Consider the following 25,759-nt stretch of genomic DNA (forward strand, 5'->3'; position numbering starts at 1 on the left):
GATAGATAGATAGATAGATAGATAGATAGATAGATAGATCTATATAAACAGAAACACACTGTATCCAAACCTATATTTTAAAAAAACAAAACTTACCAGCGCTCCACTGCTTAACAATATCATGAAAATGATGAAGGTTTCAAACCAGTTGTGCTCCACTATGAGGTAACAGGTTTTACGCAGTGTCCACCAAGTTTTACCCAAACCATCTTCTACGCTAACTTGTAAAATCTTGAAACGTGCCACACAGCCTTAAGGAAAAAAAGACAGATCAGGCTGCTTACACAACCAAGGGTTGTTGAACATAATTAAAAAATGCATGTCCTACTAACACGCTATCTCACTAAATGGAATGCAAGTATATACAAAAGTAACATTTTTTAAAGTTGCAGATTCAAATCTGAATTAAAATGTCCCTCTCAATAAGTATTTCAGCACTGATCTCAAAATGCATGCCTACACTATACTTCTGACCTTTTGCTTTCTTCTCCTCACATCACTTCAACCTATTACAAGACTTCTCTCAAGCTTACTTCTGTCTCTGGAACTCCCTGCCATGGTCTGTCACACTCTCTCCTTCCTTCCAAAGCCTCCCTAAAGACCCATATAAGAAATCAACGTATTATAATAAATAAAGAATTGCTTTCATCATCATTATGTTTAAAATGTTCCCTTACCCTTAAGCTCTTGTGAGTAGGATGGATCCTCTGATTTTTATTTTATAATCCTTTTTGTTAAAACTATTGTCAGACCTTGATTTGTTCTTAACTGCCATCATAATTTGTAATTTTGCTTATTTATTGTTAGAAAATAGACTGGATAAATGACTTATGAGGAGCCAGAATACTTACCATCAGTAAAGCAGTTCTCTGGATCTAAATACTCTTCTGGCTGCTCTACAGGAACTTCCTCATCTTCTGGCTTTATATCAATTGTACTTCCTTCTGAAGAACTGGTGTCATCCGATTTCTGAAACCATATGAATACAATTATAGCTATAACAAAGTATTTATTGTATATATTAACTGTATATATATTATATATTAACTGTGTGCTTTATTACCAGATGATATGACAATTGAGAACTTCTTATTTGTTTTCACCAGGATTACTGTTGTGATAAACATTACTAAACCTCAGTTTAATGTATTCGTTGAATAAGCATAATGGCACACAATTACCTATTTTTGTATGCAAACGATTTTAAACACATTTAAAAATGTAATATTATTACCCCCATTCCCATTTAATACAACTGGCCAGGTTATATTAAATATGATTAGTTATAAAAACTATCCCTTGAAGGACAATATACAGACTACTACACCAATTAACAGACCTGTTTTAAACCTTTACACAGTTTCCCTTCATTTTAAAAATCTCAAATTGAAAGCATTGTTTCATGCATCCATTCTTACATCTTTGCCGTCTTCTCCATCAGACGCACTGCTCAAATCCTCCGTGATCAGATTTTCAAAATCCGACTCTCCAACTGCAATGGGCACTTTGACTGTGAGGTTAGGGTTATGTATGAAAGACATGTGATCCTCATCTAACATGTATTTTTCAACGCTACTTCCAATACCACTAGTAGTTCCGTTTCCATTCTTTGGGTAATCCATATCTCTGTGAATATCAGCACCTGTGTGGTTTGCCAAACAGTTCATCTTCTTCTCATACATTTCATCCAGAGGTTTAACCTCATCTGCATCTTTCTTTTTAAAATGCTTTTGCATAAAATCATGTGCTTTGAGCTTAATCCAGGCGATCCCTTTTTTGATTCGAATGGCCGATATCTGCAGGTTGTTCATCTCACCATCGTCGTCTGTGGCTGCCAGGTTGTCTGCACTAAACGAGCTCAGCAGTAAAGCCAGGAAAAGGTTCAGCACCTAATGAACAGGAAGTGACAAATAAATAAAAAAATATATATTTCATGAAAACTGTTATGGCCAGTCATGTTTATATAAATGCATCATGGATTCAAGGGATAAAACACCACCATCACTGCTGATACAATGGGGCAGATTTACTAAATGGCGAAGTGGTCATCGATAGAAAAAATTGCCAGAAATCTTATCTGCAAGGACATCACCAATTTACTAACAGGCGTAGATGACAATTTTCTAGGAAAAGAGACCATTGCTAATGTAGTCTCGCGCCCTATCGCCAGGCGGATTTTCACTCAAGCGAACAATCGTTACACCACAATTCACTAAAGTGCGAATTTTATAGAACATTACCTCTTTTATCAGAGTTTCTCTCTCCACCTTAGACCATGTGAATGGATAAAGCTAAGCTACTTCCTCCTCAATCTTATGTCAGCGACATCATATCCTGTATGCTGAAAAGTCATAAAAGTTGTAAAAAAAAACATTGGCATCTTTTGATTTTTTAAAGTGGGATTGCCTTCAAAAGTCTTAACTATGAAAGATTTTTGTGTTAATTTTTTTAACCAATTTGAGGGGCATGCCACATTTGTTTTAGTGTGGACTGATGTCTAGGCATTAGAGGATCTCTTTAATCCTTATTTTCCTTCCTTAGACATGTGTAATAATAAGTAGCCACTTCAAGCGTGAAGTGTGGCGGAACTGGTGAAAATTCACCCTTTAGTAAATTTGCCCCTCAGAAATGTGTGGTAATAGAGTTTACTTAAAAGTTGTTATTTAAAACCAGTCTAAAATTGTAATTTTATAGCCCTGTTACAAATGGCATTCTTAGATATAGAATAATAATAAGAAAAAATACTATGGGGGAAATAAATAGCAATGTTTTTATTTACACCTGCTGGCTACCTTCAGGGGCTTATTTATAAAGAATTGTAGCTTGGGTTTAGGTAATTTAAAGTAAGAAAAGATGAGAGTGCAATCTTAATGTCCCTTGTGTTTTCTTCCATCAAAATGTTTTTAATCCAGGAGCTGGGTTTTTAAAAACATTGCCACCAGTTGCCACCTGTGATGCACAGGTTGAAATTATATACCTGCGCTGGACCCATCCATTTCTGACCTCAATGAGTATATAAATTAAAAGCAGAAAGGAGTTGCAGAGTCACAGAAGTGGGGTTGGGCCATGCCACTTAAACCTGGTCAGCTATTTAATTAAACTGATAATGGATTATTATTCTTTCGCTTTCTTTTCCCTACTTTGTATTGCCTGAACCCCAAAGTGTTGATGAGAAATTCAGCATGAAAACTGAACCTGGTGCATCCTCAGAGACAATAGAGGTTATTTATGTCTGCAAGAGCAGTTGCGCTCCTGCACTTTTCCTCACAGTCAGTTGCACATGAAACCCTTTTCAATAAAGGAACTTTACTGAAAATGTGCCCTTTGCCTTTGTAATAGTGGCACCAGTGGTGTAATTAAAGTTTGTGGGGCCCATGCAGAGGAACTTTTAGGACCCCCTTGCAAAGAACATTTGGTGCCCCTCCATTTATATGGATGCCACAAGATTATTGGCCTAAACCTAGGAATCTTAATAAGGGATGACCACAGTAACCCTGACCCAAAATTGCAATGGTCTTAGTCTATTAAAAAAAATATTCAAGTTACAGGTCAGTCAGGTTATACTAGTGTCCTCCAATGTGTTTACTAACAAAAATTGAGCAGCCTGCACACTGTCTCTCACTGCTGCTGCCTCTAAACCAGTGGCTCACAAGCAACATGTTGCTCACCAACACCTTTGGATGTTGCTCTCATTGGCCTCAAAACAAGTGCTTATTTTTGAATCACTGACTTGGAGGCAAGTTTTTGTTGCATAAAAACCACATGTACTACCAAACAGAACCTCCTGTAGGTTGACAGTCCACATAGGGGCTAACAAATGGCTAATCACAACACTTATTTGGCACCCCAAGAACATTTTTAAAGCAAGTGTTGCTCCCCAACGCCTTTTACATCTGAATGTTGCTCACGGGTTCAAAAGCTTGAGGATCCCTGCTCTAAACTAATTGTGCCAGACCAGAGGAAAAAGTAGAAATTGTATGCACTCCCAGGCCTTCTCGTATGCAATAATCTGGTGCTCAGTCCTCTAGGGAGACGGCACTCCCCTGGGTTCACAGGAAACGAAGAATTGAGGAAACGGCACACAGAATTGAATGCAAAAGGGGATATACCCCTATGGATTTATTGTGTCAAACAGCAGTGCTGTTTGACAGAATAAATCCATAGGGGTATATCCCCTTTTGCATTCAATTCTGTGTGCCGTTTCCTCAATTCTTCGTTTCCTGCCAGACCAGAGGAGTCACTCTGTCCTTGCAATCTGGACCTCCCCTTCCCTCCTTTGCCTTTCTCCTCCCGCTCCATCCCCCTCACAAACACACTGGTGGCAGCATGGCCTTTCAGGACTCAGGGGCCCCTGCATTTTAGGGTCTACAGGGGCCTTATTTACACCACTGAATTGCGCTCTGTGCCACTCAGGCCTTCTTGATTTTAGTTACAAATCAGGCACTGCTGCACTTATTAAAGCTACTGCCACCTCCTGACCAGTGACTAAGGAATCGTGGGCACATTTCAACTGCACCGTGAACAGTGTTAATGCTGACAGATGGACTTGCATGCAACTGCAATTGATTCAAAGCAAAATGTGTTTGTATTATGTTAATTTTGGAGAATCAAAAGCAACTGCGTCCGGTAAATTGCTTCTTTGTGAATACAAAGGGGTTGAAATTCTGTGAAAAAACACTGCATTGTGGGGAAAAAATAGCAATAGCACTAGAAATTGCACTTTTCCCTTCTCAGGATAATGCCCTAAAATACAAAAAGGTTACTGCTGATCTTAAAGCTTGGATTGCTTACAGAAATGACTGCGAAATACAGCAATGTCCTAACAATGTCCTTTTTAACATAACTTAAAGAGTTGATAGGTGAGCTAAACTCATCCAAATTGAAGACAAACAAAGCTCACTGACAAATAACCCTAACAAAAATGCTGCTATATTTAAAGAGTACTACAAAGCACTTTGTTCTAATGCTCATAGCGACTTTGAAATAATGGATCAGTTTTATGCTAAAGCAGGGACCCCCAAGCTTACTAAAGAACAGCTGAGTGACCTTAACAAGCCAATAACTACCGAATAAGTTTTTGCTACTATTAACAATTTGAAATCAAACAAATCAGGCCCTGTTAGTCTTCCCCCTTCTCAGATGCTCAAAATGGTTTCATGAAAAACCGATCTAGAATTATAAACATTAGGACTTTATTAAATATAATATATTTTTCCAAGAAGAACAAAATTCCATGCACAGTTATTAATAATGGTACCGAGAAGGCTTTTGACAATATCATCTGGAATTACCTTTTCAGATGTTTGGAAATTTGTGGCATTACAGGTCCATTTTATCATTACATAAAATATATTTGAGCTAATCCTAAAACTTTTTGTATTTTCAATTATAAGACTGAAAAAAGATAAAACTGTCCCTTATCGCCTTTACTTTGCGCATTTAATTCTCTGAGAACTATCCAAGACATCAAGATCAAAAATCACCAGTTATAGAAAATTAACTTCAATGTGTAAAAGATGGGCTTATTTTCCATTAAACATTATAGGAAGAGTGATATTCTTTAAAACATTATTATTTCCTAAGTTGGTTTATCCTACTCATTAGACATTCTGAAACTAAAAAGTAGATTTTGCACTCATTAGCTTTATATGGAATGGCAAAAAGTTTAAAATTGCTAAGAACTACTGTCAAATTCTGAGGTCCTAAAGTCCCACATTAAACTTGGCAGCACTAACTAAATATCCTATTGAATGGATTTCATGCAGTAATAAATTCATCTACCCAGAGATAGAAATTCTTCATGAATCGCACGACATTCTCTCTATTTAATACAGTAAATGGTTTGATGTTCCTAGTGACTATAAAGTAGAATTCTACCCCCCATGGTCAAAAGTCCCCACTGGCCCCCCTCCCTGCTAAGTGCTACCCCAGAACTGTGTCCCCTGTAGGATTACTGACCGAACATGCAGAGTCAGCGCAGTGGAACTCACGGGCACCATCTTCGTTGCTTCGATATTCTTTGTGAAGTGAGCAGCGTATCGGCGAATGTGCAGTTGGAGCAGTTTTCCGGTTTGTTACAACTGTGCATGGGCTGAAAGTGATAGAAATTGCAGAAGGGAATGGAGAAGACTCGAAGCTTACCAAAGCTGACTCTGCATGTGCGGTTAGTAACCCTATAGGCGACATAATTCTGGGGTATCACTTATCAGGGGGGAGGAAGGGAGGGGGGGCCAGTGGGGACTTTTGCCTAAAGGGGGGTATAGTTCTCCTTTAAAAAAATCCTGTGTATAGAGATTCCATTTTTGTTTGGAAGAACCAATTTACTTGTCATGGGTTTGATTAGTCTGTAATTCCTTTCATGCCAATCAAACTGCTTTTGAAAGTCTCAGACCATTTAAAAATCCTTTTTTGTACTTCTCCGGGAGGAAATAAGATGGTATTGTTGAAAGATATATTGAACACAATAAATGGATCTTTAAGGAAAAATATTGAACAAGACAAATATTATATGGCAAGCAGTTGTGGTTTGTCAGTTATCCATAACAAAAACAAACTATCTCACTAATCATTGGTTAGCAGAGGCGATTTTAGAATTCATGGAACATCCTAATAATATTACATTTAATATAATCTCCAAAACATTCTGGGATTCTTATAAACTAGGTAGCCATCCACTTGACACAACTTCTTATAAATGGTCCAATTAGTTACAAAATATGGTTTCCCCTTCTCAGCTTATTAAATCTATGCATGACTATAATGAATGGATTCACACTGAAAACTGAAGGGTTCAACGGTTGGGTTACAGGGAAATGTTTTTTAGGAGTAAATCCTCTTCTATTTCTTCCTATTGCCCTAAATGCGCGAAAGTTGATGTGAACCTATTGCATTATCTTTGGGCTTGTCCTGAAGGAATTAGTTTCTGGCAGAATTTTTTGATTCCTAGACTTAAAAATACCACTAAAACTTTCTCCTTGTTTTACCTTGTTGCAATTTAAGCTTGATGAGGTTCTGTTGAGTAAAATTCCTCATTCTCTAGTTCAAAAAGTAAATTATGTATTTTCATGGCAGCCTCGAAGAAAACTTTATTTTCATTTTGGTTAAAAGGTGAAGATCCTTCTGTAACTGATATCTTATCTTGGCCAATTGTGTTGGCAGGAGGCTATTTTTGCACAGTAGCTCATAGCAACCAAGCAGTAACAGGTTTAGATTAGGTTAGTGGAAGTTAGCCAATAAAAGCTAGCTGTTATTTGTTTTAGTGGGTTACTGCACTGATACAATTGTGCACCTTTGCAAGTAAATGAGCTCTTATCTCTAAAAAGGAAAATGAACTATTTTCAAAAAAAGTTATAACAAATACTGACCACCAGATTACCAATGACCATCACCATCATGAAGACCATAATACACATGGATTGTCCAGCAACCTCCATGCAGTCCCACATGGTTTCAATCCACTCTCCACATAATACCCGGAAAACGATAAGAAAGGAATGAAAAAAATCATTCATGTGCCAGCGTGGCAGTATACAGTCTGGGTGTATTTTGCAGACACAGTCCTTATAGCTTTTGCCAAATAGCTGCATGCCCACCACAGCAAAAATGAAGACAATAATGGCAAGCACCAAGGTCAAGTTCCCCAAGGCACCAACAGAATTCCCAATGATTTTTATCAGCATGTTTAATGTTGGCCACGATTTAGCTAGTTTGAAGACTCTTAGCTGTGGAAGGACAAAAAAAGATATATTATTTTCACTGCTTTATGAGCAACATACACACACAAAAGTCAAATACAGGTAATGGGATCTACTATCCAGAAATCCATTATGAGGAAAACTTGAATATATGAATTATTTTACCGATCACCTTAAGCAAACGTTTCCCTTTCTTTAATTAATAAATCAGCATCTTGATGGTGACTATGCTGCCATACTGGCGACAAAACAATCCTATTGGGTTTCTTTAAAGTTTAAAAGTTTTTAGTAGGAAAAAATGGGGGAAAAGTTAAAGTGATCCAAATTACAGAAAGATTCACTGCTTTATAGCTATTGGTCTCTTTTAGTGATGTGAGGGTCGGGTTAAACCCGCACTCAACTTTAACCCGCCCTCCCTCCACCCCCAAGCCCGACTTCCGGCATCCATTTTAAGGTCCGCCCCACCAATGATGTCACAAAGGGGGCGGGGCAAGCAGGCACGCAACTTTAAAAAATGAAGCCAGAAGCACGCAGTTCAAGGTGGCAGGCAGGAAGAGCAGGAAGAGCAGGAAGAAGAGCTCAGCTGGTACCCGTCACCTGCAAATGGGAGTTCGTGGTTGGACCAAACCAGCCCGACCCGCGGGTTTCGTGGGTATTGTGCCGGCCCGCACATCACTAGTCTCTTTATAACAGATTTCACTTAATTAAGTCAAATTCCAAATATTCTCTAACACTTCTCACAACATATTAACATAATTCCCTTTAAGCAATCGCAAAAAGATTATGGAACTTTGTTATACCAAGCGGAAGGAGCGCAGTACAGAGAGCCCCTCAACATCTTGAAGTCCTAATTCCATTAAACTGAGGGAAACAATAAAGCTATCAAATATGTTCCAACCCTCCTGAAAATAGTAATATGGATCCATTGCAATCAGCTTCAAGAACATTTCTGCTGTAAAAATGCCAGTGAATACCTGGGGAGAAAAAAAGAAGTAACCACGTATTAATCATTGTACCTCATCCGTTTGGCACACAATACAGCATTTTAACATAATCAGCAGAATGGAGGAAAGGTGTGTTGATACCATCAGAATTCCAAGTACTTCAACTTAAGTGCTATAGAAGAACATGCATGCCACAAATACTTTACACATGGATATGCACATATTCAGGTAGTACCACAGAATTTACTAACTTTTTCTTCTAAATGGTAAACAAGCTTTCCAACTAGAATGGCACAACTGAATGAGGCACAGCCGTGCAGCAGATTGGCATGCTGATTTCTTTGGAATAGTTGTTAAAATTAAAAGTATGATTGTATTTTTATTTTAGTTTGGTGGTTGGTGAACACACAAAAATAATTGATAGGGTTACTGGCAGAGTCCTTTCGGCAACTACCAGACGGCAGTGTAAAATGCTGCTTAAAAACACCTGTGACTTGAAAAATCACCTGCTTGACCTGACTACTATATTATCCACAACCAGCCCTAAAACTAATCTGCTTTTTGACTGCAGTTGTATTTAAATGAATTCTTGTCTGGTAATAATGCGTCCAGCATCAGAACAGCGCAGAAAGCTAGTTGCTCCAAAAAGGGAATGATATTCACCAGGACTGGCTATCAGCACTTCAAGGGCATCATAGGAGCTTCAAAGAACTTTGAGAAATACACAAAAAATATCAGCGCCCTGTCACTTGTTTTTAATAAATGTACCAGTTCTAACAGACAATTGTCACAATACTATGGTATTCATATATGTTTTGATTTTGTTTAACGCAGTACAACACAAAAAGTACTCAATCTTTTCTTTCTTAAGACAGACTAAACTTAACAAAATTTGTGGCACCTTTTAGAAGTTGTGTAAAATATGAAGTTGTGTAATCCATATATACATGATTTCGATCAGATGATTCTCCTTTCATTTAGGAGTAAAATCACCCGTTTCTTTCTTTATGCAAATGCACCATGGGGTGGGGGGGCCTGAGTGAAACGTGATTTCAATATGCTGTATAGCTATATAGTCTGTATTGACAAATAAAGAAATCTTGAATCTCTTCTGGAGTCTGAATCATCTCTGTGCACCACAGTGAATGTGAAGAAAAGAAAGGAGTGCCAAGACCTATCTGAGGAGGTGAAATAGAAAATTGTAAGGCAGACAATGTCAAGGTTATATTTTGGTCTCCAGAGATCTTAGAGTTCCCATGTCAACCAAAAGTAATGTTAGAAAAACTGCAGCAAAAAAATGATTCAAGATTGCACAAGATTGTTTGAATTGGACGCCAAGGTACCACATGGCCAACTGAGTGAAAGTGGGTGCTATGGTGGGAAAGACTCCCAGGAAGACTCCACTGCTGGTGAAGAAACTTAAAAAAGCAGAACTGAAGTTTACCAAAATCAAATTCTTGTAATTCTTAGAAAAAGTGTATATGCCATCCTGAAATCATTATTTTGGAACTTATAGTGCAGAGGTATAGAGGTGCAATATTTTTGGCCATGACCATATATACCAACCTGCAACGGGTTAGTTACATTTTTTGTTAAATAACCCAATTTACACAATAGCTGTAGCTTTCTCATTCTCAGAATAAAGACAAAGCGTAGATCAACTTGATCACAAAACAACAGGCCAATCAATATCTCAAATTAGAACATGTCAGTTTATGTATGTGTCAATGCAAGCATGCCATACATTCTTGGATATGATTTGATTAACTTTCATTTGGGATACCATTCTCGTACAGCTTTATCAAGCCACAAAAAAACAGTTGAAAATATCTTACCAGATTTCCCACAATCAAAACACTTTCAAAATGAGGCGTCATTGGATAGTGCTCCATAGCCATAAATAACGTGTTAAGAATAATACAAATGGTGATGGCCAAGTCCACAAAAGGATCCATTACAATCATGTTTACAATGGTTTTAAAGCGAATCCAAAAAGGGCAGCAAGTCCATATTAGATAGGTGTCAGCAAATTTGTACCAACAAGGGGGACACTTTCTTTGAGATTCCTCCAGCTCTTTGGAGAGAAAAAAAGAAAATGTATTAAAAACATCTGTATTGCTGAATATCTTAAGAAACCTGACATTCTATAATTCCTGCATGTTATATATACGAGGACTGGACTTCAATTCACCAGTGACGAGTAGTGATTTTATAGCTAACCTAAACCTGAGAATTTATGATTTTTCTTTAGATGGCAAGAAGATTATATAAAATTAACAGTAACATACATATAGCCAATCACACCCAGTCAAATTAATTTTGTTTTGCATATAATAAAAAGCTTGCCTGATTTTACGTGGCAAGCTTTTTAGTTTTTTTCCAAATCCACTTGTGGATAAAAACAAGACAGCCATTGTTTTTAAAAAAAACTTTTTGGAAAAAATAAAACCCATTGGTTGAGAAAACAAGAGTGAGTTCAGGAAGTCACTCGCCTTTTCTGCAATCGCTTTGCCAAACTAGGAACATCAATTGATGATAAGCCACCAAAGAAGTTGTATTCCCTAAAAGTGTGGCTCAGAAATAATAGTATAAATGTTACCTTCCACTAAAGTTTGAGTTACAACACTCAGAATACTATTGGCTCTCTTCCTTCCAAAAGTTGCAGTCAGCTGGTCCATGGACACACGAAGAGATGCTGAAGGCTTCCTTTTTACTTCTACTTCAGTTGTAGGCTGCAGAACAGATACATTCATTTATACAGAGGAAGTGTTTTAAAGCCACTTTGTGTTCTTAGGATTAGAATGCTGAGAAACCAAGTTGCTTTGTACATTTAAAAAGTGTATCTGTAATATACAGCTGGAGCATGGAGCCATACTGCCTTTCTATAGTGATTTCGTCAGCATGCTAATCATACCTTTCAAAATTTCCATTCCTTCATTTCATACTGTTATAGAAAAGCAAATGTTTGTGACATAGCTATTGCAATCTTCAATTTCTTCTTAATTATTACTAATGGAATGCCACAGTACAGAATCTAAAAGAGGCACGAATATTTTCAACTATTTCCAGTGCAGAGCAAGATTGTGCATGCCGCATTATAGAAAAACGACACTATGACTGAGTTTTTGAGTATAAGATCTTGCATCTAAAAATATCAAATAAAATAAATAACTAAAACTAAAATAAATTTCTTGCTACTATAGTAAGTGGTCTTTGATTTGCCATTTGCCATCAAGAAGATTCTTGTTCACTGCAGGCCTTTTAACTGGGTAACGTAGAGTATTGGGACTCTGTATTTTACAAGACAAGTCTACCTGCACTCTTTGTATGTTCTCAATGCACTTTTATTTAAAAAAAAAAAGTGGTTGCTTTTGTGCAAGAGTATGTGCCAGTTGCAACTGTGTTGTAGTTTCCAGTGCAAGTAGCAGCATGTGAGGGTGTACAGCCTTATAAAAAAAAGTATAGGATTCCCTTAACACAGTCCCTTAGGTGTTTGTTATTTGATCATGGTCAATGGCCATGCTCCCTTAGCAGAATAAATAAGTGCTAGTACATAACCACCACAAATCTTTGTGTCATTGGCCACAAAAATTTGTACTGAACTGCAGTTGCATAATTATGCTAGGATTCTGGAAAAGAATTGTGCATTTGCACACCAAATCTCATTTTAACTGACCTTCAAGCTGATGGAATTTGTACTTTTACAACAAACTGTTCTGAAAATTGCCTACTCCTAGCTGAAGAAAGAAACCAGGATGCATGTTTGGACACTCTTGGTGTAATACAAAGAATAGGTAGTTTAACCTATTCGTATATCGGTTAAAAATGAAAATAATGCAACTTGTGGTTCAGCTATTTTTAAACTAAAGTTCCAATGATCTGCAGACGTTGATGGGTTTAGCTCCACAAACGTTGGAGAGACCCAGTCATTCTACCTTGCTTTAGGCATAGTCAGATAGAAGAAAAATAAAATATCAACTATGTTTTTTCAGTTGGTATCTGAACATGCATCATGCTAAATATATAATCTCCCATGCTAGGTTAGAAAGGGAAAACTGATTAATATAGAAAACTAACATGCTATCTAAATCAAGGTGTAACATTTAACTTAACTAACACAAAGAAGAAAATATAGAAATAGAGAGAGTTAAAATGTTTTGCCCATGAGACAAAAGCAAACTGGAATTTACAATTTTGATGTGTTAAGGCTGTTTTATGGAATAATATTTAGCTTGGCATCTCGCTTCATCTTTCACAAATTGCTTACTAAATAAAATACCCAATAAATATGGAAAATTGAATTTCGTTCACGTACACAAATTTATTGTAGATATAAATAAATTGTGTACCAAATGTAACATTTCAAACTGCTTTTGTCTCCAGGTTAATTAAAATCTAAGAAAACAAAAAGAATAATCAATCTCTTTAGAAGTTTCCAGAAAGCATCTGAGGATAGGATAAACCAATACTCATTCCATCAGGGAGGGATCCATTTCAGACTTTGAGGGTGGCATACAGGAAAGCAGAAGGGTAGACCACGATGCCTATACTAAACTACTTATTAACTTCCTTACACTGTCATCAGTAGCTGCCTTATCTATTTTCACCTCAGGCAAAAGACGTCCACCAGGGATATTGGAGCCTGGACCACCAATCAGAGAGACCACGCCATTACAATCCACAGTGCTATTCCTTTTCGGATTTCTCCGCAGGTTCTGGAGGATGCGAGATGATCGACTGCCCTGACTGTAACCGCTATTGTAGCTATTCCTTCTGTCATGCCCACGGACTGGGATGAAAAGGGAATCACGCCTGCCTTCACTCTCTTCTACTGTGCTGTGTTCATCATCGGCAAATTCATTTTCAGAGACTGGATCCCTGAAACGTCCTCTAAAACTGAATATACTGCTCTTGCTGTTGTTTCTTGAGAGGTATGGAGACCCTGGTATGCTCAGAAGAGACTGCAACAGACAATAAAGAAAGAGGAGAGGAGCTGAAAAATGTATTAAGCAACAACAACAAAACAGTTCAGTTACAAACACATATCACCAGATTATTGCACCTTTCAACTTATTTTTTTTAAGTTTTGATCTTGATATTTTTCTTTCTTAATATTTCTAGATCTCAGTATTTGTATGGCAAATGCGTTGTATTTGGCTTTACATTTCCTTGGTTGCCCCACCCACCAACCAGTCCTATAGTAGCAGGATTATCACACATTAATGAAAAGTTTTTTTTATAGCTTTATAGACCAAAGAAGCCTTCATTTCAATACCTGGTTCATGATTGAAAACCTTCTTCCCAGTCTATTGTCAGGGTACCAGAAGCCTATTCTTTTTACCCCATCTTCGGACTCAGACTTGTACACCTTTTCGCTATCTCCTTTCTCTTCCCCCTCAGACAATTCTTTCTGTTTCCGTTTCTTTCTGCGATTTCTCCTTTCCTTGGCACTCTTTGAGCTTGGTTTGGAGAACTCAGAAGAAGTGTGAGACATCTGAGCCTCTCCATCTTCGTCTTCCACAGCATCCTCAGTCACTGTGCCAGCAGATGTAGCATTTGCTTGAGCCTAATACAAACACAAAGCACATATACAGGCCTCATGATCCTAGTGTCCGCCGTTCGCGTGCAAACCCCCCTTGTCCACACATGTGCCATAGCGCTGGGAAACTCCATTCCCAATGCACTTTAGGATGCGGCTGGGTGACTTGCCACTCCTAAAATTTTGCCGCCCTAGTCTCGGGCCTTTTTGGCCTCACCACAAATCCAGGCATGCAAGTCCTGCACTCTAAAGCAAATCTGCAATTTCTTGAAAGCTTCTTTAATAAAAATATTCAGTCAACAAATACACTGTATACAGTAAAAGCTGTGTGCATACATTAGGCCACCATGTGTACTTTTCTGACATTCAGTCACTGGTTTATCCATTTAACCAGCATATAAATAAATTTTTCCCATGTTAGGTATTTTGCACACAAAGATTTAAATGTAAACTCTGAATTAACGTTCATGGCAGGGATTCAAAACCAAAGCTGGATCTCTATGATCCCCATTAAAAAATACATAAAAGTAAGCTTCAGAGCACTTTTCCTTTTTTGAATTTTATGTTAACTTTCTGTTTTTATTGGTTTTAAAATAGTAGTTTTATACTGCTAATACAGTAGAACCACCATTTTACGTTTTTTAGGGGACCAGAAAACAACAATGTAAAATGAGGGAAAACTTAAAATCAGGGGATGTAAAATGGGGGTTCTACTGTATAGTGCTTTTCACTCAGTAGCTCTTTGTAACAGATTATGTGTATGCAGGACTAATTGAATATGCAGGCAGTGCCTCTAATAAAACACAACCTTGCATATTCAATTAATCTTAGGTCCAACTAGCAGCTATAAAAGCTAGAGCTGAACCTGATATTAGCAGCATAAAGATGCGGATAGCTATATAAAGAAAACGCAAGATGACAATTTTAATTTTATTTTAACATTTATACATGATTAAGAAAACAAAAGAACATCCCTTATTTATCAATGCTCAGTGCCGTATTTCTATTAAAATGTCTTAATGAGGAATTAATAAAAAAGAATTCCACAAACCAGATCATTTACTACTAATACAATTAATAATTTAATTATAATTTAATATACCTCTCCCACCATTACTTGATTTATATTTTTATATACCCAATGGTTGCTAGGATAATTTGGACCCTAGTAACTAGATTGCTGAAAATGCAAACTGGAGAGCTGCTGAATAAAAAGCTAAATAACGCAAAAAACACCAATAAAATAAATGAAAACTAATTACAAAATGTCTCAGAATATCACTCTCTACATTGTACTAAAATTTAATTTAAAGGTGAAAACCCCATTTAATAGAACACAGTAATTAAAATGGCCCCTATAGTTTATCATGGTCGTCTAAGAAAAAGAAAGATTATATATACTGTAGATATTCTGTATTAGGGATGCACCAAATCCAGGATTCGCTTCGGGATTCAGACTTTTTTATAGCAAGATTCAGATTCGGCCAAATCCTTGTGCCTGTCCGATCCGAATCCGATCCTAATTTGCATATGTAAACTAGGAGCAGGAAGGGAAATCAAAAAACAAGAAATTAAATTGGTCAAATTTTTCACAAAGGATTTGGGGATTCTGCCAAATTCCAAATAGTGGATTCAGTGTATCCCTAATTAAAATGGCCCCTATAGTTTATCATGGTCATCTAAGAAATAAATTATATAGTTAATAAAGTACCCCCTCTTGTGAAATATAAGGGTATTTTAAGGTACTGAGGAGTTCCATGAAACTATGAGATTACTTATAATATCCTCATATTTTGCAACAGGGGGTAGCTTATTTATTATAATACACAAGTTTCAGTGAGTCATGTGACAGAAATCACTAAGCTTCAATTATAACCGATGACATCACTAAGCACTGTTTTTAAGGATATAATTTACAGGATATCCATGGCTCTTGTGTATTATATATAGCTATACTGTATTTTGGTGGGAATTTACATATAAAGAAGACAAGCCTCTTAAAAATGTTACTTGTAATACTGTTTAAATAAGTGGCATACAAGAGAGCAAGTGTCACTTTATAAGTAATGAAACAACATCAGACCTGAGCTTCTTCTTGCATCCTTTTCAACTGTTCCAGCATTGCCTTAAATTCATGTTCCTTCTGCTCTGCTTCCTCCAAAGTGGCTTGGTTTTGTTCTTCATAAGCCATGGCCACTACAGCCAGAATTAAATTTACCAGGTAAAATGACCCCACAAAGATCACCAAGACAAAGAAGATCATATAGGTTTTTCCAGATGCACGCAATGTCTAAAATAAAAATGTATAATATACTAGTGACCATTTGAACAAATGACCATTAGAGAAGAATATTCTGTAGAAAGACACTGACCAAAATTTAATTTAGAATAATATAAGAAATCTAAGCCTAGCAGAGTTATATTTTTCCCAAAATTAATAATCAGAAGGTTACCCAGGTTAGTCACAGGGATGCTTTTTCAGCCACCTGGTAATTGTGACCCTGCATGCAACATTGGGTCATTGGCATAATAGAGCATTTAAAGTGGCTGAATACTCCAGCATCAATAGCCAATCTGGCATCTGTTTGCTGCAACTCTTCTCTAAAACTTTTCTGATTGACACCTTAGATCTAACCAGATTTCACCTGCCTGCTCTTGTGCTTGGACCTCCTTTAGCTTGTCAGCTTGTCAGTGGATTGTGTTGCACGCCACCTTACACCTTAGTCTGACTACCAGCCCTACACTCTAGTCCACATGCATGCTGTACCACAAGGCTAGTGAGTGTGCCTCCTATGGAGAAAGCTCAGGCCCCCAAAGAGTTGTTGGTTAATTCAAGTACCTATATGCCATTCCAATTTCACCATAGGAGCCACATAGACAGCTAGCAATCTCTTCCTCTGTGGCATAATTGACAGGATAGTGATACTCAAGCAATGTGCCAAAGCAAGCAGGACTCATCCCAGTGCTAATGGCACAAGAGGGGTAGAGCTTAATAATTCTTCACTTTAATAGGTACAATATTATGGACAGTATGACATGCCACAAAGGGATAAAGACAGACATGCATACATACATGCAAACATGCATACTTACTAACTGGTACAAGTTTTCCCAAAAATCCTGAGTCATAAGGCGAAATAAAGCCAAGAAGGCCCAGCTAAAAGTGTCAAAGCTAGTATAGCCATAATTTGGATTCCTCCCTGCTTTCATACATGTGTATCCTTCTGGGCATTGCCTGAAATACAAAGTTCACTCCCCATAAGAGCATTGCACTGTACAGAGTAGTACAGATAGCATGGTAATCTGACCCAAAAATTGCTTTATTTGTAACATGTATGACAGTATTGAATAGGATCTGCCTCAGATAGTATGGAATTTCACAAAAGCACTAGACACATTAATATGAAAACATAATTAATAGCAGGACTGAAAGCATGTCATATTTTAAGCAGCCACAGTAAAAAAAAAAAAGACTATTCTCAAGTGTGTTTGAAGGGAGCGCATGAAAGCCAATTATTCCACAAGAAACTGTAGAGGTGGTTTTGTTGGAAATTGATCTTTAAGATGGTGAGGCAAACACAAAATAGTCCAATTTCCACAACAATTTGGATACTACTTCAGAGAGAATTTCAGAACCTATTGGTATCACTGAATACAACTATCTCTGTAGGTGGTCTTAGAACGGCTCTTTCCATATAAGCTTAATTTTATTTGAAGGTGAAATCAGTAATGGTAAAACACATCTCCGTCAGATATCAGCAAAACCTTCTATAAAGTAATTGGCGATCTCTCCATTTCCAATGATTTGCTTTGATTTAATTCCCTTTCTTTTTCACTCAACTCCTGATTCTTAAATCTTCCATCTTCCACTGTTTCCGTTTATTTAAACTTTCTTTTGAGTTAACCTTTTAATTATACCTGCATTAACTTTTTTTCATATACCATAATCATTTTTTCCAGATGCTTCATGTAATCTTTTTAACTTTAATCAATACCCAAGTTTATTTCTCATCTTCCTCAGCTTTTTTTTCTATGAACAAAGTCTACCTTTTTTAATCATATGTGATTTTGTTCACCTTTCTATGTCTCTTTTCCTTTCTCTGTTACTTTTAATACAGTTTTTTTCTACCTTCTTCTGTTTAATCTTCTCTCAGTCTTCTAACTTAACTAACTTCTTACTATCCAAAAGCCCAAAACATCTTTTTGTATATATTAGACAGGGTGATGTGTTAAATGGTTTCCCTTTACACTAATTAAATATGTTTTGGCAGTTGTGAGGCATATTGCTAGTAAAAAATTCAAAGTATATATATTTACCCCCAGGAAAAAGAGAACATGGCTGAAAAGGAAGCTGAAAGACATTGTTTGTCTGTCCTAAAAGACCATTAAGTTCTCTATAGGTGGATTAGTTACAAATGGTGTCAGTATTTTATAAACCAATAAACATTTTACATAGCAACTGCAAAGGTCATTATAAATAAGCATTTATATATTAATACAAACTAGTAAAGGGTGTATTTACAATTAGGGGGGATATATCTAAAAGGCAATTCTCCACAAAATTCTCAATCATCTTGAGTAAGTCTAAATTTTTTTGAGAAATGTCTTATATGCTTTGAAAAATATGCCCCGTAATATAAATTAATTTTATTTTTCTGTTGCAAATTCTAGTTAATAAACATGCAAATGTTTGGCCCATATCCATTATCATCCTGGTGTGGCCTGTAATATCCTTTTTCCCCATACTACCCTCAGAATGTATGTATTTTTAAATGTATACAGAAACATTGACATTTTCTTTCATCATGTAAAAATCAGTTTTGGGAGACAGGACCAAGGAAAGAAATGGTTCAACAGATACACACTGGCATGCTGTAAACAGATAAATAACAAAAAAAGAGAACAAGATATCTTACCCAGCGTCTGAGCCATTACCACAGAGTATTGGATCCAATGCTCCATGGACTTTAAAAAAGTTTGCTGAAAAGGTTTTAAGAGAATAAAACAGCATTTTAAGAACAGAAATATAATGACTGTAACATTATTTTTTTTTAAAGATATAATGCATATGTCTCAATTAAAAAAAAAAGCACTCTTCATATTTAAGAAGAGTCCTGTAGTGTATTTCCCCAAAACAAAATGGCATGGGTTTGCCAAATACAACTTCAGAGAAATAGTTTCTGATGTACGTAGAAAAGTGTTGGGTGAACTTCGCTCTTTTGCAGATGGAAGCATATTTTTACCTTTTCCAAAAGCCCTCCTCTAAAAATGTTCTTTATCCTCATATGGTTGATTATATGTACATTGATTATTCTAATTTTGTATTACTTAAAATAATCTCAATCAAAAAATGTAAGTACAAATATAATTAAGTTAAGGGGAGGACGTGTAACATACTGTCATTCATGATGTATTCGTCAAAATCAAATCCTTTGCTGCCATTGGCCAAGTACATCTGGTCCATGTCCACAGGCCAAGCAACACATTTGCGCCTTAGATGGCCCATGAAAAGCTGTAGACCGATTAAAGCAAAGACACTGAGGCAAAACACTGTCAAAATCATTACATCTGACAGCTTCTTCACAGACTGAATTAGTGCACCCACAATGGTCTTCAGGCCTGTGGTGGAAAAAGGGTAACAAATTATTTATAAACTCCTTTATAAGTGCTCTTTGCACTGCCAATATTACATAAGGAATAATCCAGGTATAAAATTCCATCTACAATTACATAGCATATCTTTTTCCAATATTCCTAATTGTAAGCATTCTATAAAATTGTGATTCATAGCGGAAAGAGGAAAAAGCGGGATTGGCAAATACAATTATTTTGCTTCTACATAGTGAGTGAACAATTAACTTGTTTTATTTACTATAGTTTTAGAAATTGACTGCATAAATCAAAAGAAAACCACCATACAGTATAAAAGACACTCTCTAAATCTGTAATGTTAAGAATTATCTTAGCATTGTCTGCATTACTGATACAATATATTTAAAGGGCACCTGTTGGCCATTAATTCCACCCACCAAAGGTTCGGGCTAGTAGAGCTAGTAGAGCTCGCACCAAAAAAAAAAATTCAAAATGAATCAGTTAATAGTGCTGATCCAGCAGAATTCTGCACTGAAATCCATTTCTCAAAAGAGCAAACAGATTTTTTTATATTCTATTTTGAAATCTGACATGGGGCTAGACATATTGTCAATTTCCCAGCTGCCCCCAGTCATGTGACTTGTGCTCCGATAAACTTCAATCACTCTTTACTACTGTACTGCAAGTTGGAGTGATATCACCCCCTCCCTTCCCCCCCCCAGCAGCCGAACAAAAGAACAATAGGAAGGTAACCAGATAGCAGCTCCCTAACACAAGATAACAGCTGCCTGGTAGATCTAAGAACAACACTCAATAGTAAAAACTCATGTCCCACTGAGACGCATTCAGTTACATTGAGGAAAAAAAACAGCAGCCTGCAAGAAAGCATTTCTCTCCTAAAGTCACATGACCAGGGGCAGCTGGGAAATTGACAAAATGTCTAGCCCCATGTCAGATTTCAAAATAGAATATAAAAAATCTGTTTGCTCTTTTGAGAAATGGATTTCGGTGCAGAAGTCTGCAGGAGTAGCACTATTAACTGATGCATTTTGAAATGTTTTTACCCATGACAGGATCCCTTTAACTTAAAGGTGAACCACCACTTTAAGATAATGTCTGTTGATACGATAGTCTACTCCATTTCTTTGTGGTCACTGTTTTAGCAAGGAGCTCTGCACTTACTCTACCAGCTACCTTCTAATGCGCATGCGCAAATATTTTTCCAACATTTCCCCAAGCACAGCTTTCTCCTCTGACAGCTGAGGTCTCCATTGCACATGCAAGGATCCCCCGGCCATCACTGAAAGGAAGTGGGGCTGTTGTGATCCAGGTACTTGATTCTATTAGCAGAGAGTAGAAAGTTGCAGCCAATCTATTTAACACAGGGCAGAGTTGTGGTAATATGTTACTCATTATATTGTGGATACTGTATATAAAAATGTCCTTCTTCTTTAAGATTTATTATTGATGTGCTTTATGAGAATTGTGTTTACACCAAGGGGTGCTAATACTATCATGTATACAGCAAAAACCTTCTATGGGCATAACTCCAATAAAAAACATCTAAAATATACAAAGAGACAGTAGGAGAAATCCTGTAGAAAAATCTTAACACAAAACAGTGGAAGAAAATGTAGAAGCAGAATAATTTCAGGGAATGTAATAAAAGTCTGAAAAAATATGGCAATTTAAACAATATTGTGCAGAGAATTTTTCAGTTGCACTAAATATTTTTGCAAACACACAAAAGTATTCAGCCAATCATCTTACAGTCCAAAAAATGCAATTTTTTGAGTTTGTGCAGTATATGTCATAAAACTTGTTGCCTGAAATATCATAATAATTGTGGCTTAAAAACTGCACTTTAAGAAGATCTTTTTGCAAAATTAATTAATTTGTTTTAGTTTTTTATTACAGCTTATTACATTCCCCTAGAAATGCCTAACAAATGTTGTATTTTCTATTTGTATATCCCAAGATTGGCAATTTTTCTTAAATATGCACAAGTAAACAGCAAGAAATATAAAAATCTTATTTTGAGGTAAAAGATGCAGACTTCCTTTTAAAAAGCAATGTAAGGTTAATTGTCTCCATAAAATATATCTATATTGTTATCAGACAATAACACAACATTTTTTTTAAAAAGAGACATTACAGCAAAATTTCATGCAATCCATTAACACAAAATAAACAAATTCATTCATGGATGGAATTCAGGCAGGGTTCAGATCATTTCCATGCAAATCATTTAAACGCCAAGGCTGAGCAGTTTTTCAAATTTTCAAATTGATGCAATCCAATAAATGAAATATTTTATTGCTTGAGACAGACATGAAGATGCTTTATTGATTAGTTAAGAGGAGGGGGAATGCTTTCAGGTGCTGATTCTGCCATGCAACAGAACATCTGGAAATAAAATCGTAATGCTGATATATTATAACTAGAATAAAAAAAGTTTGCATTTTAGTAATCACATTTCTCTTATTTGCCATGAAGCCAATTGGCATTTTATGCTATAGTGAAAGATAAATTAATACATTATAGTGTCCTTTACTCTCCCATTTAAAGACAAGTAGAAATTTCCTCTGATAAAAAAAATATGCACATACAGTTAATACATATATTTTATACATGCTTTTATTGGTTGCATAGTATACTGCAGCTTCAATTTAAATAAAGGTTGCACCTAAATATAGTTCCTACATGTGAATGTGATATTAATTTATAATTATAAAAGGCATCCAAAATAATTGATGACATAAACCACAATCCTGCTAGCAAGAAATGCATCTGTAGACACTCCAAAAATGGTCTTTACACTGGAGTGCAACAAGCCTTAATACATTTTATATATTATATTCATATTAGTGGAGCCATATCATTGTAAAAGTAGATGATATTGTGGTTTCCAAAACTTGGCCTTGAGAATGACACCTTACACCATTAAACATGCTAGACTTCAGGCTTCTACAATTAATACCTCTTCATCATAAATTTATAAAATATTTTAATGCAATTTGGGCAATCTATCGTTCATGTTATCTTGAGCCTATGGATCAACCTATGAATAAAATGTCAAGACCTTGATCCACCCAAGTTCTTTCTACACAGTCTCAAAGGGAATGTTTTAGAGCATCTGGAAACTAGAGTTCTTGGAAGCAATGCAAGGTTTTTCTAGGCATGCTCAGCATTTTGCAGCTCTTCTTAGCCTAAGAACATGGATTTGCAACAGGTGGCTCTCATGCTGTTGCAAAGTCATAACACACACAGTTAGAGGGGCCACAGGTCACAGACCTCTGTCTTAAGTAGAAGACCGTATTTATTTCATCAGAAGGTTTTATTTTGCGGTCATATTGTAAACGCACTGAGCATCATGCAAGAAATGTATGTCTATAAATTAGGCTCGGCAGTCTTGGCAGGGAAATTGAGCTTTAAAGGCATATTGGAACTTTTTTTTACAAGTTTATATAAGCTTAAACAATACAATTTGTTTATGATCAGCAAAATATATATTGTTTGTGTTGAAAATGTGTTCTGCCTATTCCTTTAATCCATGTTTTCCTTATTTTTCTGATATACTAAGGGCAGAGACACACACTCAGATTTGGGGAGATTTAGTCACCCGGCAATAAATCGCCAATAATCTCCCCAAACTGCCTCCCGCTGGCTAGAATGTAAATCAACGGCGGGATGGCACTCTGATTTACATTCTAGCCGGAGGGAGGCAGTTCAGGGAGATTAGGCGCCCTGAAGAAGAGGAGATTTGTTGCTGGGCGACTAATCTCCCTGAATCTGAGCGTGTGTCTTTGCCCTAACAGATCATTGTTTATTTTTATCCTTAGTACCACCCCGTGTTATAGGAAGACTTTCTTTAAATACAGATAATGAGCACTGTATAAATACTCCCCTCCCTTCCCCAGCTGCAAGCTTAGAGGTAAGGAGCAGTTCATTATACAGGGGCTTGCAATTTAATTAACTGCTTTCTCCCTCTCCCCACAATTTCTCTGAACCACTAATTACTCAGTTTAAGTCTTTGGCCTGTTTAGTGCACAAAACACACAGCTATTTCTTATTAAAAGAACAGGCAACATTTTTTTCAGCACAAGCATGTCATTGCACTCATAACATCTATTTTCAACAATATTTCTGAAGATATGTTATAAAGTGCTTTTAAAAATGAAAGGTGCTGAGATCAAAACTTGGAGAAGAATTTGAATTCACAAATGTGATCTCTGAAGAATTTAGTTAACAGCGGTGACAAAACCATAACATAATGGGATACAGACACAATTGTCTATTGCTGAGCATTACATTTATGCATTTAATAGCACTTTTTGCCTTTCACAAGGTTCCATTGTATCTCACTAGCCTTTCAACCTCATTCCATAGTAAAGTAAACCGCAAAGCCTGTCAAAAATGTATTTTTACCATTTTTGAAAGAATTCAAAAAAAGCAGATTGAGGGGAGCGTTCAGCCTTAGTGTTTAAACTGTTTCTCACCTGGAATGACAGAGATAGTTTTCAAAGCTCGGAGAACTCTGAATGTTCTCAGCGCTGAGACATTCCCAAGGTCCACAAACTCTGTCACATATCTGTAATAAGGGAGGTCACACACAAACACAATGACAAAACACAAAACAGCTACAACAGGAAGTACATCACAGGGCCTACCCAACACCTAACATTGACTGCATACCACCTTACCTGGAATTACAGAAATAGTTTTCAAAGCTCTCAGAACTCTGAAAGTGCGTAGAGCTGAAACATTGCCTAGGTTTACAAACTCTGTTATATACCTGCAGAATCAAATCAGAGTTACTTGTAATAGTGTGGATGGTTTCAGAGGCGAAAGCAGACCAACATTAACTACTTTTGTTACTGCAGGACTCTGGAGGTTGGAAGGGCATGATGCAAAGTGAACAAGACTCTGTGGGGTTCACTTGTGTTTTCAAAACACAAAGAAAATGTGGAAACAGTGTGATCCTACTCAATGCTTCAGATTCCAAATAGAAAACCCACTAGCATCTATTACAAGCCCCCTTGGAAGAGTCCTTAAAACATTGGGGGTCATTTATAAAGTTCGCACAGCGCATATTTTTCGCAAATGGTTGTATTACGCATGTTTTTTCCTGCACGCTAACATATTCCACTGCTCTGCCCGTCTTTCCGGTTTTTGCGAATTCACAGTGTGAATAAATTTTCGCAAATGAGAAGGGAGTTTGCGCGCACCCAATGTGCGAGGTTGTTGTGCGCGAAAATAGCGTTGACAGTAACTTAAATTCGCAGTTTGCGAAACTGTTTTGCGAATATTTTATCTGCCACCAAAGTTGTGGCGTAATTGAGTAGCAGAGTGTGCGCATAAATATTTGCAATTTACGAATTGTGACATATTTAAAAAGCTCCTATAGACATTCGCATTGTTAAAAAAAAAATGTGCAATTCTGTTTGCACCCTCTTATTCAGCTTTATAAATATAACCATGCGCAGGGCAAATATATTCACTTTGCGAACCAATCTTTGCGAATTTTATAAATGACCCCCATTGTCTCTCACACTGTGACACCAGCCTCACATTTAAGGCTCAATGGAGATATAGACGTCTTCCTTACAGTAACAGAGTTGCTCTTTCTGTTTTGCTTGATTTGGCCGCTTTCTGTTCTGTTTACTATAGTTTTTCCTTTTGCTATTACCGAGTGCCTTCTTTTTCCACCCAATGGTTTATTAATGCCCTTTTTAATACTTTCTAATTTTTTGCCCTACTACTTTTTCAGGAGGTCTTCACATAATTATATAGTCTGTTTTGTTTGTGAGACTCTATGGATGAGAAGATTTTTTGTGTGTGTTTATGGAGGGAAGAACACTGTCAAAGGATGCAATTTAGGAGAAAGTATTCATGGCCATGAAATGCATTCATCAAGAGGCCACAGTATTAAATCATTTAGATAAAACAAATCACAGATCACATCTTTATCACACATTATAATATTCTTA

The 25,759-nt window shown here is 36.7% G+C and overlaps 1 protein-coding gene across 2 annotated transcripts in view; it reads right to left on the minus strand.

Annotated features, from left to right (window-relative positions):
- LOC108707553 (sodium channel protein type 8 subunit alpha) overlaps positions 1-25,759 on the minus strand; it is a 91,034-nt gene that overhangs the window by 28,530 nt on the left and 36,745 nt on the right. Inside the window, exons 6-19 of one of the 2 annotated variants that reach the window (XM_041582564.1) lie at positions 24,269-24,360; positions 19,575-19,796; positions 19,094-19,157; positions 17,271-17,412; positions 16,261-16,467; positions 13,914-14,204; positions 13,246-13,599; positions 11,238-11,370; positions 10,474-10,712; positions 8,495-8,668; positions 7,365-7,721; positions 1,419-1,889; positions 852-969; positions 97-251 (exon numbers count right to left, since the gene is read on the minus strand). In XM_041582564.1, coding sequence (XP_041438498.1) covers positions 97-251; positions 852-969; positions 1,419-1,889; positions 7,365-7,721; positions 8,495-8,668; positions 10,474-10,712; positions 11,238-11,370; positions 13,246-13,599; positions 13,914-14,204; positions 16,261-16,467; positions 17,271-17,412; positions 19,094-19,157; positions 19,575-19,796; positions 24,269-24,360 — 3,019 coding nt within the window. Of the gene's footprint in view, positions 1-96; positions 252-851; positions 970-1,418; positions 1,890-7,364; positions 7,722-8,494; positions 8,669-10,473; positions 10,713-11,237; positions 11,371-13,245; positions 13,600-13,913; positions 14,205-16,260; positions 16,468-17,270; positions 17,413-19,093; positions 19,158-19,574; positions 19,797-24,268; positions 24,361-24,472; positions 24,565-25,759 lie in introns of both variants that reach the window. The other variant, XM_041582565.1, reaches the window with a different exon arrangement.

This window comes from Xenopus laevis, chromosome 2L (assembly GCF_017654675.1).
Source record: "Xenopus laevis strain J_2021 chromosome 2L, Xenopus_laevis_v10.1, whole genome shotgun sequence".
Lineage (NCBI taxonomy): Eukaryota > Metazoa > Chordata > Amphibia > Anura > Pipidae > Xenopus > Xenopus laevis.